A 13841-nucleotide genomic window follows, 5' to 3' on the forward strand; every position below is an offset into this window, starting at 1 on the left:
AAAAGTTTCCATCTGCCTTGCTGGATTTCTGCAGCGGGCAGTCAGTTGTATTCCAAAGCTTCTGGTGTGGTTGGCCCATCAGATGAGTTTCGTGCATCTTACAATGCGCGGTTTTCTCGCCCCTGTGAACGCACCTTTAATGGGATTTTCCAGGACATAAAAAAAAAAAATAGTTAAACGGCTTAAAATAAAGAAAAGTTGAACACTCCGCTGTCCTGGCAGCTGCTTGTCCAGCCCCAGCGCCTGGCGCACGCAACCGGGAAGTGGCGGCGGGCTGTCATGTGGGCAGGACCGCTCAGCCACTCACAGGCGTAGAAGAATCACGGTGGGTGGTCACATGCACAATGAACGACATGTGACCGCACGCCGCTTCTTCCGGGTTCCGTGTATTTGGAGGTGAGAGGAGCGCTGTGCGGGCTGAAAATGGCTGCAGACTTGCAGCTGATTCAAAGTCAAAATCCGCACCGATGGTATAGATTTGGATGCGGTTTTTGATACAGAAATGCTGTAGATTGTATACTGTGGAAAATCTGCTGCATTTGCGCTACGTGTGAACGCACCCTAAGGGAATGTCTCAGTGACTACAGGCATCAGTGACAACTAATCTAGGGGCATTTTAACCCATTAAGGACCAGGCACTGTAAATTTACGGCGCCTGGTCCTGGGCTTTAAACACCGCCGATAGTAAAATTACGGCAGCGCTTTAAGCCTCCTGGCTCTGCAATCAATTAGAGGGCAGGACGGGTTATCAGCTGTTACTGACAGCTGATAACCCAGAGAAGAAGGCAGGAGGGGTTTATAACCCTTCCTGCCTTTTCCTTCTTCGAGTACACAGTGCTCAATGAGCACTGTGTGCTAGAAAGTAAAAGTAACGTGTAACTTTCACTACGGGAGCGGGGGATGGAGGGGGGGGGGGGGGGTCATGTGACCGCCGGGGGGTTCCCTGCTACAGCAGAGCTGGAGGGTCAGACTAGACCCTGGCCAGCTCTGCCAGTGACTAATGTCACTATAAAGTTTGCTTTCCCCTGTAACTGGGACTCCTATGGACGCCCTAGCTACAGTGGGAAAGTGTCAAATAAAGAAAAAAAAATGAATGTCCCCCAGAGGTCTTACATGACGTCATGGGGGACATAGATAGTAAAAATATAATTACATACACAAGTAAAACTAAAATTACAGAATAAAACAACAATAAGAAAGAAAATAACCTAAAGCCGACGCCAACCAGAGCCATCGCCATATGCTCCCTGTAAGCCAAAACCATACAAACATTGTATCAAAACGTCCGAAACAAATAGAGGAATCCGTTCTGTACTTATTTTAGCATAGATATACTAAATAAAAAAAAAGAACTATAAATGTTAAAAATCACTTTTTTAGCATTTTACCACCAAGAAAACTAAAAAACGGGAAAAAAAGTCAGCGAAAAAGATGTTTTTAAAAAATTGCCCTATATGTCACGGGGGAAAAAACACAGTAAAAATAATTTTCGTAGCTAAAGGAAACAAAATAAGGCAGTAAAACCGCCACATGGGTAAAATCCGTAAAAAATGTCTGGTCCTTAAGGTACAAAACAGCCTGGTCCTTAAGGGGTTAAAAAAAACCATAGCTAAAGAAAACATTGTAATAAATTGGAAGGGGTATTAAAGACACCACCCCTGTCCACAGCTTGGAAGCGGTATTGCAGCTCAGCCCCATTCACCTCCATAGAGACTAGTTACAATGCCAGACACAACCCGTGGACAGGTAGTCCAACCCAGTGAACGACTCCGATTGAGGAGAATGGCACCCGTCACCCGGGCCTTCACAGGGGCCACATCAGGCTTCATTAGGGAACATCATTCTAGATGCACCGACGATAACTGCGATCATCTGAAGAAATGTCTGAAATAGCCGATGACCGGAAACTATATACTGCAATCCATAAAATGAACTTTAGGTTAGTGTCCCTTTAATTACCTCAATAAAAAGTGGCCAAAAAAGCATTCTGGCCAGAAAACCATCCATCCATCGCAGCCAGAGGTCATCCAAGGGTATACTGAACAATCCTCAATGACAATGCATGTCCAAAGGGCATCATCCGGCACGACTGTTACTGGTGATAAGTTCCATTATCTCTGCTCATCAAGCGCAGTACTTTGGCCTACGGCCACCAACAAAGTTAATTAACCTAATTCCCCAACCTTTGCCTGCATCCATTAAAGAACCAACAAAGAGCATAAATAAAACGTTCAAACAGAGAGTGTAAAAGCCGGAGAGCGCCCTTACACCGGAGATTGTGGGGCAGATATGACATCATAAGCCGAGCATGTGACATCGCAGCGGCACGGAGAAGGTCTCTTATGTACAACCACAGGAGCTCCCACAACTCAGACAGTCACATTCAGGAGGAGTTGATGGAGATAAAGTTGTCTCTGATGACATCTGACTGACTGAAGTTTAATGGACGTGTCTGAAGGGCACGCTCACCTCTGAGCACCATTGTACATGCACCGATCCTGTGCTGTCAGGTGAAGTGGATATACAAATCGGATGTGTATTAGGAATACAGGAGAGGATCACACATAATATCCCAGAAGAGAAACCATCAGATGCCACAGGGGTCGCGCGGTGCCCGGATGTCACCGGGTGTGGGCTCGCGCGGTGCCCGGATGTCACCGGGTGTGGGCTCGCGCGGTGCCCGGATGTCACCGGGTGTGGGCTCGCGCGGTGCCCGGATGTCACCGGGTGTGGGCTCGCGCGGTGCCCGGATGTCACCGGGTGTGGGCTCGCGCGGTGCCCGGATGTCACCGGGTGTGGGGCCGACAATGGGATCTGGTGGGGGGATGTCACCAGGTGTAGAGTTGACAACGGGGTCTGGTGGTGGGATGTCACCAGGTGTAGAGCTGACAATGGGGGTGTGGAGGTGGGATGTCACCAGATGTAGAACTGACAATGGGGTCTGGTGGGGGGATGTCACCAGGTGTAGAGTTGACAATGGGGGTCTGGAGGTGGGATGGCACCAGGTATAGAGCTGACAACGGGGTCAGATGGTGGGATGTCACCAGGTGTACAGCTAACAACGGGGTCGGGTGGTGGGATGTCACCAGGTGTACAGCTAACAATGGGGTCAGGTGGTGGGATGTCACCAGGTGTAGAGCTGACAACGGCATCTGGCGGTGGGATGTCACCAGGTGTAGAGCTGACAATGGTGTCTGGCGGTGGGATGTCACCAGGTGTAGAGCTGACAATGGTGTCTGGCGGTGGGATGTCACCAGGTGTAGAGCTGACAATGGTGTCTGGCGGTGGGATGTCACCAGGTGTAGAGCTGACAATGGTGTCTGGCGGTGGGATGTCACCAGGTGTAGAGCTGACAACGGGGGTCGGGTGGTGGGATGTCACCAGGTGTAGAGCTGACAACGGGGGTCGGGTGGTGGGATGTCACCAGGTGTAGAGCTGACAACGGGGGTCGGGTGGTGGGATGTCACCAGGTGTAGAGCTGACAACGGGGGTCGGGTGGTGGGATGTCACCAGGTGTACAGCTAACAATGGAGTCGGGTGGTGGGATGTCACTAGGTGTAGAGTTGACAATGGCATCTGGCGTGGGATGTCACCAGGTGTAGAGCTGACAACGGGGGTCGGGTGGTAGGATGTCATCAGGTGTAGAGTTGACGACATCTGGCGGTGGGATGTCACCAGGTGTAGAGCTGACAACGGGGGTCGGGTGGTGGGATGTCACCAACCAATCAGTACGGACATCTCTAACAGAACGTTTGTAAAATTCATTGGCCGCCCAAAGTCTGAATCTCAATTCCGTCGAGCATCTTTGGGATGAACTAGATGGGCGTATCCATGCGCCCAACATCCCCGCATCACTATCTAAAGCTCGCCTCAAGGCAAATCCTTCCACCCATCTTCTGTATTGGAACATGCAAATAAAATCAAGCTTCCTCATCCTCTCTGTGCGTCCCAATACTTCTGCCCACATAGTGGACTCTGCAGCTACTTGTACGCTTAGTTTGGCCAAACTTGAATTTAAACTGTAAATCATCATATAAAGCGATTACGTTCAATCTGCTGCCCCCTCCTCCCCCCTACCCCAAGCTTCTGTGATACTACAACTCCCAGCATGCCCTGACGGCAGCCGGCTCTGCAGACACTCAGTTCTATGCAATCTAAAGCAAGGAGCTCGTACAATCCTGGCAACGTCTTGGACTCAGGTTATCAGTAAATCATGGGAAGAACAATTGCTGTGGTGTTATGTAGGCACCCATGACCGCTTCATATTTATTCCCGTTATTTGCTACACTGTGGTGGGCTCATATATCACGCCATATCTCTCCTGCGTGTGTGGTGCCCACTCCTGGCATTAATACAAGTTGACTCTGTGCAGGTTTTAAATCACTTTTTTGTATGGTGATAGCACCGCTGACTTATTGTACCGCTCTCCGGTCTCCATAAATCACAGGAATTGCTCAAAAGCTGCTTAAATAGTGAGCAGGACAATTTGTGCTGCATGGAAGAGAATAGAGATTGCAATAAAGGGATATTTATGCTCAATACGGAGTCCTTGTATTACAATGAGAGCTACAACATTAGCGATTCACAGGGAGGAACGAAGATATCCACCGTGAAGAAGAGAAAAATAAATTGTGTTGGCGGTGAGTTACAATATGTTGGTCGAGGACTGGAGATACACAAGATAAAGGGGCTGTCCAGGACTAAACTGTGGATGACCTGTGCTCAGGCAGATCATCAAGAATACAGATTTGGGGGTCTGTCGCTCAGAAACCCTACCGGTCAGCTTTGGTCATATAAAGTCGACATGTTGCTGGGAACCCACAGCTTCGTACACACTGTAATGGCCAGGAAAGGTATTGCAGGCAAAGCTCCCATTCACTTGCATGGGAACTCTGCCTGCAATACCATCTTGGGCCACTGCAGTGTGCGCACCGTTGGGTGTTCCCAGCAACACATTAGCTCCATATACTTGTTCAGGGGCCTGGCTAGCAGCTGATTGGGGTGTCCTGGTTAACTCATGCTTTCCATCCTTTCTTCCAGTTCTGCCACCAATCCACTTCTTTCTTGGGTCCCTTTCCGGTTTTTCAGCATGGCTATGACTATTCTTAGGGCCCATTCACATGGACGTACTTTCTGTCCTTACTCGGTCCGCATTGAGAAGGTGCGTTTTTCACATACCGAAATTGCATCCACCCATGTGAATGAGCCTTTAGGCTACAAGATTCACAGAGAACTAGAGGTGCTTCAGTAGTCTAAGACATTGCAGGCTACTCTGATTGGCCAGTGCGGATGACATCAGCAGTACAGGCCAATCCAAAAGCAGCACTTAGTGTCTGACTACCAAGAGACATGGCCATTTGGAATAAGGAAGGGAGGTCCCAAAAGAAGAGGATTAGTAGCGGAATAAGGAGAAAAGACAAAAAGCAGGTAGTATACAGATGTATAACGAGCCAAGTGTTTGTTCGGCACCTTACGCTATTTGTGTATGCCCCCTTGCAGTCTCCAGTTTGACTGACACGCTATGCAAATAATGTAGGCGCACTATGATGATGGCGTAAGGCAGCTCACAAGTCATGTAAAGGGGTTTAGGAAAATGTAATAGCACATGTAGGTATGTGAAAATAACAAATACAGCAGCACTTACCCATCTGCAGCCCCAGCGATGCAACATTGTAACTCCGCAGTTGTCCATGTTTCTGTTGACATCGGTAGCCAGCCAATCAGAGGCCACATGTCACCGTTGGGAGCTCATGGCATCACGGTGCCCAGGATGTGTACTGATATCAAAAGAACGGTCAGTGATGCTGTGGGCTCTAATCGGCAGGCAGTAGGCATCTGACACATGGGGTGAATGGTGGTGCTACAGCACTGGATCGCCGGGGCCATTATGAACTACTGTGTTTGTCATCTTCACACATCTGTATCTGCCATTACATTTTCAAAAAGTAACCAGACACCCCTATAAATGAAGGGCAGACATTCAGCTACCAAATGCATTCAAGTCCTAAGGTCTCCTGCAATTGGAGAAGGTAGAAACATGGGACACATTTTATAAGAAGACAGGGCATTCTTCCGGGATGAGGGACACGGGTGGCGGCATCGTTCCGTGCCCAGAACCCACGTGACAGCGGCGTTAGAAGGGTTTCCAATACTTAAAATGATGATGTTCCTATTTCAAGATCAGCGCGTAATCATCCATTATTTTCACTTCCGTGGAATTACATCTATCAACATTAATCAGTTGAGCGAGACATGTGATGAAGGAGTCCTCAACATGAAAAATGCACGTTTGTGGGTGTGACAGTCCTCAGAAGATCAAACGGCATACAAAAATAAACCAAAGGAGCCTCCAACACGCCCCAGCCAGTCTGACAACAGGACTGCATGGGTGGAGCAAGTGGTTATGGAGGACCCCGATTGATGGTAGAAGAAACGGCTTGGAAAAGTTGGCATTTCCATAGGATTCCATGGTCAGTGGAATGAGACATGTGGGGACGGTGTCATGGATGTAAAAATATGTGTTTGTAGGTGCAACAGTTCAAAGAAAGCAGAACATCCTGTGAGAGCAAATCAAAGGAGCCTCAGCCATGCAACGATCAGTCCGACAACATGATCGAGTGAGTGGGGTAAGTGATTAGGAATGACCGCCGATTGACTGTGGAAGACATTGCCAAGTCAGCATTTCAGTAGGACCTGTGCTAAGACCTGAAGACGCGGTGGTTTCCTCCTCCAGGTGGGTGCCCTGAATCTTGACCGACGATCACAAGACTATGCATGCGACACCATGTCAGGATATCTTGACACATGATGATGGCATGAAAGGTGCCTTCATTCCGTCAATTGTCCCAATGGATGAGTCGTGGCCACATGATTTCCAGTTGTGCCGATTTGCATCGGTGATTTTCCAGTGGGCAAAACCGACCCCTAAAGAAGTGTTTGCATCGGCCATGTAGTTACGGCATCAATGTTGTGAAAGTGTGTATGTCGAGAGGTTATGTTGAGAAGTGACTCTTGATGTGTACGGCCGCCTCTAGATTACTGCACCTTATCGGTACTCCACGGTTTACCACATTCCCATGCAAAACACAAGTGGACCAAAAGCACTTGCTTTACATAACTCCCAAAAACGTCAATGGCAGTCTGTGTACCCCGAGGCAGCCGGCCAATAATCCTGGAATTAGGCGGTTTTACTTGAAAATTACAGCTATCAGTATGACTCTCTGCGATTGCTAAGCCTTATAAGTGCTTTAAATCCTTTTTCCGGCTGATATTTTTCTAATCTCTTCAACAATTACCTTTAATTGTGGCATCGCGTTTATTATTAGAGCTTGTCTCATTTAGAAAACTCATTTCCAAATACCCTGTTTGAGAATGGAGAGTTAATAGAGGGGAAGAGGTCGCTTGTCAGGACCCTCATCTATTAGCCAGAGTGGAAAATTGCTATAGTGTCTCTGGCTCTGGAGTTATATGGACAGCTCATTGATTTCAATGTGAATTGTGTAATACTTCATTTATCCTGCGGTGGCGCTGCAGGGAAATTAAAGGGGTTTTCAGAGACATTAAAAAAAATAAGTTAAAAAACATTGAATACTCCTCTATTCTGGTGACTCCCCGTCCAGCATTGCAGCCTGTCGCCTGGAACCCGGAGGAAGCAGTGGTGATTCTTCCATGGCTGCTGAAGACTGAGTCGTCACGTGCAATGTACAGCCCATGACCGCCCACAACTTCTTCCGGTTTCCATGCGGCTGGCACCGGGCTGCAGGACTGGACGGGGAGCCGCCATGAAAAGGGAGTGTTCAATTTTTCTTAATTTCAAATTAACTTATTTTTTATGTCCCAGAAACCCCCTGTAAACACTTACTGCAAGGTTTCCCAACAAATTACAGCTGATCGCCGGGGGTCTCAGTAGTGCGGCATCCTGTGATCTGCTTATTCCTAAAGTGACCCTCCAGGCCTGGAGAAACAAAGATGGCCGGACCGGTCGCATTTCTGACTACCTGATGAACACTGTGTATTAGGATGCTTCAATACTCTAAACACTACATCTGCTTTGTTTAACCAGTGCTGCCCCCCCGAGCCGTGGTGACCAGTCAGAGCAGCATGCGGGGTCATAGACTACCGCCGAGTGTGCAGCAGGGAGGCAGACAAGCAGCGCCGCCATCTTTATTTTCCAGGCCCAGAGGGTCGTTTTAAAAGTCCCAGCTAACAAAAGAGGATCATCCAAAACGGAAAATAGAGGTTCATTTTTGAATGACGAATGATTATGCTGCTCCTTAAAATAAAGCAATAAGTCAGAAAAATGCTCTGCGCTGTCTATCTATTATAAGGATCAGTGGGGGGTACAATAATCTGAATTCTGCACCGCCCTTATAACATCGCTCTAAACACGCAGTTATGTTATATGACAGCTCAGAGATGACCCCCGCTTTTAAGGTAAAATATACAAAGCGCACACAGAGAATAAGAAAATACTCCTATGTATCATTTAGTAAAAAAAGGAGAAAATTACAGTTATGTGAATAGTACTTTTTGTTGCCGTGGAAATGGGATAAAGTAAGGCCATATTCTGGTGAGATACGTCTCCAATAAACATGACAAGCGTTGCTCATCCTGCAGCGCAGGTTCACATAAACAGCATTTTAAAACTTTAGGACATGAAGCCAGAATACAATGCCGAATCAGAACAGCAGATCCAAACGGGGTCAATGAGCGCCGACCAAGTTTGTGTCATTATGATGCCAAGAATAGCGCTGCCGCTTGTGGACAGATAAAAATATTCTACAGAAGAAAAATGAATAATGTTATGCATACATTACTTATCCTGTACTGCTCCGGAGTTACATGCTGTATTATACTCCAGAGCTGCACTCACTATTCTGCTGGTGGAGTCACTGTGTACATACATTACTTATCCTGTACTGCTCCGGAGTTACATGCTGTATTATACTCCAGAGCTGCACTCACTATTCTGCTGGTGGAGTCACTGTGCAGATACATTACTTATCCTGTACTGCTCCGGAGTTACATGCTGTATTATACTCCAGAGCTGCACTCACTATTCTGCTAGTGCAGTCACTGTGTATATACATTACTTATCCTGTATTGATCCTGAGCTACATCCTGTATTATACTCCAGAGCTGCACTCACTATTCTGCTGGTGGAGTCACTGTGTACATACATTACTTATCCTGTACTGATCCTGAGTTACATCCTGTCTTATACTCCAGAGCTGCACTCACTATTCTGCTGGTGGAGTCACTGTGTACATACTTTACTTATCCTGTACTGCTCCTGAGCTACATCCTGTATTATACTCCAGAGCTGCACTCACTATTCTGCTGGTGGAGTCACTAAGTACATACATTACTTATCCTGTACTGATCCCGAGTTACATCCTGTATTATACTCCAGAGCTGCACTCACTATTCTGCTGGTGGAGTCACTGTGTACATACATTATTTATCCTGTACTGCTCCTGAGTTACATCCTGTATTATACTCCAGAGCTGCACTCACTATTCTGCTGGTGGAGTCACTGTATACATACATTACTTATCCTGTGCTGATCCTGAGCTACATCCTGTATTATACTCCAGGGCTGCACTCACTATTCTGCTGGTGGAGTCACTGTGTAGATACATTACTTATCCTGTACTGCTCCTGAGTTACATCCTGTATTATACTCCAGAGCTGCACTCACTATTCTGCTGGTGGAGTCACTGTATACATACATTACTTATCCTGCACTGATCCTGAGTTACATCCTGTATTATACTCCAGAGCTGCACTCACTATTCTGCTGGTGGAGTCACTGTGTACATACATTACTTATCCTGTACTGATCCTGAGTTACATCCTGTATTATACTCCAGAGCTGCACTCACTATTCTGCTGGTGGAGTCACTGTATACATACATTACTTATCCTGCACTGATCCTGAGTTACATCCTGTATTATACTCCAGAGCTGCACTCACTATTCTGCTGGTGGAGTCACTGTGTACATACATTACTTATCCTGTACTGATCCTGAGTTACATCCTGTATTATACTCCAGAGCTGCACTCACTATTCTGCTGGTGGAGTCACTGTATACATACATTACTTATCCTGTACTGATTATATATTCAGTGCATGTTGCACAGTTTTCAGTTTATGTCCATCTCAGATACAAACTACTTGTAAAGTAAAATTTAAAAAAATCTTCTTTTGGCAGAAAACTCATTGAAGATCTCCCAGGATTGGATCATGACGCTTGCTTAGAATTGTTGGTCACATTAACAGAATACAATTATTACCTGATGTATGATTTCAGATACGGGGAGCTGGTTGGCGTATGTCACCAGCTCAGTCTTCACCGACTCCTCAGTGGAAACGCTGAAAAAGAAAGAAAAGACATGGGTGAAGATGTACCGTTTGGTTGCAGCGTACCTAAGTTTTCAACAGCTTTTCTAAACCCCACCAGGTTCTCCTTACTCACTGATTGATGTTTAGTGTCTGTAAGTACTGATTTTCAGATGGTCCTCCCCATTTTTTCTGTTCTGCAATTTGCTATTCACTTTCAGGGAGGGCCGTATAGCAAGCCTAGCATTCTGCCAGCAGTTCACTGTCCTGACTTCCTTACCCTTAGTTCCCATGCTGCACTGCACTCTCTCTGGTCGAATCAAATGGAAGTCAGTATCTGAATGCCCGCCTCTCTGCTTTCCCAGGACGATTAAAAATGTCCTTCTGGACAAATAGATTGTAAACCCAAAGTAATGCATGCATACACACACGCTGGATAGGCAGAGACTGTGGAGACTGCAGACAGCGAGGCTTATTTACTAATATTGTCTAAAAGTTAGACAGCACAAACTCGGACTAGACAGTCTTAAAATACACCAGATTTATCACAGTAGCTCACCTGAATGATAAATCTGCTGAATTTAAGGACTGTCTAGTTTACATTTAAACCGCTTATTCGTTCGCTTAGTTTAGACCAAAAATTGAGCCAAAATTTTGGTGCAATTCTTGACAATTTTACACAATTTTTGGCACAATTTGGACACTGCCCCTTTTTTGGACAGAAAAAAAAAAGTGTTCAAAAATGCCTAAAAATACATAAACACAGAGGGCAACATTTGTAGATGTGTTTACACCAGTTTCTATGCAAAAAAAAGTTGCACATTTTTGCACAAGTAGGTAATTGTGCAAACATTTGTGACTTTTCTTCTTACTGCTTAGGAGGGGGTGTGGCCACCAAGTGCCAACAAATTTATATATGCCAGAAACTGCACACGGAGGTGCCAAGGAAGCACTTAATACAAGAAGAGGCGAAGAGGCGTGCATCTCATTGTGTATTCAGAGCACAAAGCGTTGGAAATGCTGGGCTCAGTAAATTATGCTGGGTTCAGTAAATCACCCCCATAGTAAATGTGCCACAAAGAATGCACAGCAGTTTTCTGGAACAAAATTCTGAAGAGTAAATCTACCCCACTGTGTCCGTTATTCTGTAAGTGCAGGGACCGAGCCTGTGAAGATATCCCTTTCCCTATGTCCTGGCGTCCGTGTTACTACAGAAGCTCAGTACCTAGCAACAGGCAGTGGATTGCAGAAGAAGTGGAAGGGAGGCCCCCTAGTGGCAGCCACTTCAAACTTGATTTACAAGATTTATGAGACACACTCAGGCTATTTATTATATGAGCATAAGTTGAAAAGCTAGTGTCCCTTTAAGTCACAATTCCCGAAGATGTTATTAGACATTTTGCCAAGAGTAGAGAGAGTGACGTTTAACTCCTTAGTGACTACCAATATGCCTTTTTACTAACCCCACTAATGGGCTTTAAACCTGCACTTACATCTTTTTAAGGTGATGGATTAGCTGATTACTGACCACTAAACTCCTGATCTAACCACCAGCAGTGGTGAAATCTCAGATTTTAACTCCTTACATGCCACAATCAATAGTAACTGCAGCATGTAAATAAATTACAAGGGTAGGGGGCACAGTCACCCTGCAGTGAAATTATAAGGTAAAAATGGACTCCCATGGCAACAGGAAGCCTGAAACAGGCCTCAATGTCTGCCATGTAACTCAGCCTATTGGATCCACTTCCCACAAAGTCTAATACGCTGCTATCACAGGCTTAGTAGAATGCACTACCAAAGTGTTATAGTAATAATACATGTTTCTCCTATCAGCCTAGTCAAACACACACACATTATATATATATATATATATATATCACACACACACACACACACACACACACACACATATATACTGGTGTATCTTCCTCTTTAGTGGATAACCAGCATCTAAATGGTTAACTCAAGTTCCTGTTGTACACTGATATGGTATCATTGTATCTGTTCACCACCGGGAGGTAGGGGTTTGACAGCCCTTACATAGAGGAACGCACCTGTCACGCCCTCTAGCTCCCAATTGGCTGTATTGTTGTCTGGTCAGCCGGCAAGATACTCAATCAGGCGGGAAAGATACACCTTGCTGCCGCTGCGAACATGGTCCTCCCCCATGCTGTAGTGCTGAGATGACCCCAGCGCCACCGGCCACACTGTCCTCCCCCCGTGCTGTGGCACCGAGATGCGGCCACTGAGGGCTACTCCGCTCTCCATCTGCCTCTGAGAAGCGGCGCGGGTGCCAGCTGCTGAAGGGAGAGGAGGCAGGGGAGCAGAGTAGCAGTCAACTGCTGCATCCCGCCGCTGTAGGCTGGCAGCCCTGTCACTCTCCTTCCCGCTCCGTTACCAAGCTCGCACCTCTGCTCACCACTGTCATCCTCAAGCCCTCCATAGTCTGTCCCTCCATGGTACAGCCGACGACGACAGTGAAGCAGGGAGTGTGGCAGTGCCCACACTGACAGTGGGGATGGCAGCACAGAGAGCGCTGACAGTGCTGAGGGCAGGGATAGCGGCCACACTGACACCGCTGTCGGGAACAAGCAGAACAGCAGGGGATCTACTGCCTCAAGGTCTGTAGATGGGAGGCAATCACTCACTTCCACACCGGAAAGACAGAGGACCGCAGCACATTGCCAAGAGGCCAGCAGGGCCAGCACAGACACCCAAATGCCAGGGCCGGTTCAGGGACAGTGAGCAACTGCATCAGCCAATCAGCTCCTGGGGGTGTCACCGGCCTGTCAAGCAGCCTAAATCTTGTCTCCACCCCTACTTCCGGTGGTGACAAGATACAATAGTACCCACTAATATGTAGATGCAGGCTCATCCTCCCCTCATATCCGGTCACGGCTTAGGAAGGTCTAAAGATAACTAGAGATGTCTAACTCTCCATACATATAGAAAATTCTAGAACGCTGTATATTAGGATCCAGTTTCTATTCCTGGGAATTACATGTTTGGCAGTGATACGCCTTGAGCTGTTAATATATGTTAAACCATTAGCACCTAGAGCCAATCATGAGTTCTTATGATTACAGGGGGCATGTATTTCTGATCGTAGGTAAGAGAACTTATATATACATTGTCTGCTTTTTAATTAACGCAGAAGAGCTTCATTATAGGATGATACCGACTGTCATGTGTCAGTGATTCGTGTACATGACTTCTCTTATAATTTGGACCAGGCAATGAAATACTATGAAATCCCTCTGATGATTCTGTAACATAAGTAATGCAGTGTACTATCCTAGCGATCAAAAACATTGCATATTTCAGTTACCCTCAGGGACTAAAAAAAAAAATTGTATAACAAAAAAAAGTTTAATTCAATGAAAAAAAAACCAGTAAATAAAAAAAATACACATTTTCCCTCACAAGAACTTTTTTTTAACCCCTTAAGGACCTGGTTGTTTTGTACCTAAAAAAGGACCAGACACTTTATTTTAG

The 13841-nt window shown here is 46.3% G+C and overlaps 1 protein-coding gene across 1 annotated transcript in view; it reads right to left on the minus strand.

Annotated features, from left to right (window-relative positions):
• The window catches only part of PIGK (phosphatidylinositol glycan anchor biosynthesis class K), a 149907-nt gene that overhangs the window by 51433 nt on the left and 84633 nt on the right, over nucleotides 1-13841 (minus strand). Inside the window, exon 10 of the mRNA XM_066597806.1 lies at nucleotides 10298-10376. Coding sequence (XP_066453903.1) covers nucleotides 10298-10376 — 79 coding nt within the window. The remainder of the gene's footprint in view (nucleotides 1-10297; nucleotides 10377-13841) is intronic.

This window comes from Eleutherodactylus coqui, chromosome 3 (genome assembly GCF_035609145.1).
Source record: "Eleutherodactylus coqui strain aEleCoq1 chromosome 3, aEleCoq1.hap1, whole genome shotgun sequence".
Taxonomy (NCBI): Eukaryota; Metazoa; Chordata; class Amphibia; order Anura; family Eleutherodactylidae; genus Eleutherodactylus; species Eleutherodactylus coqui.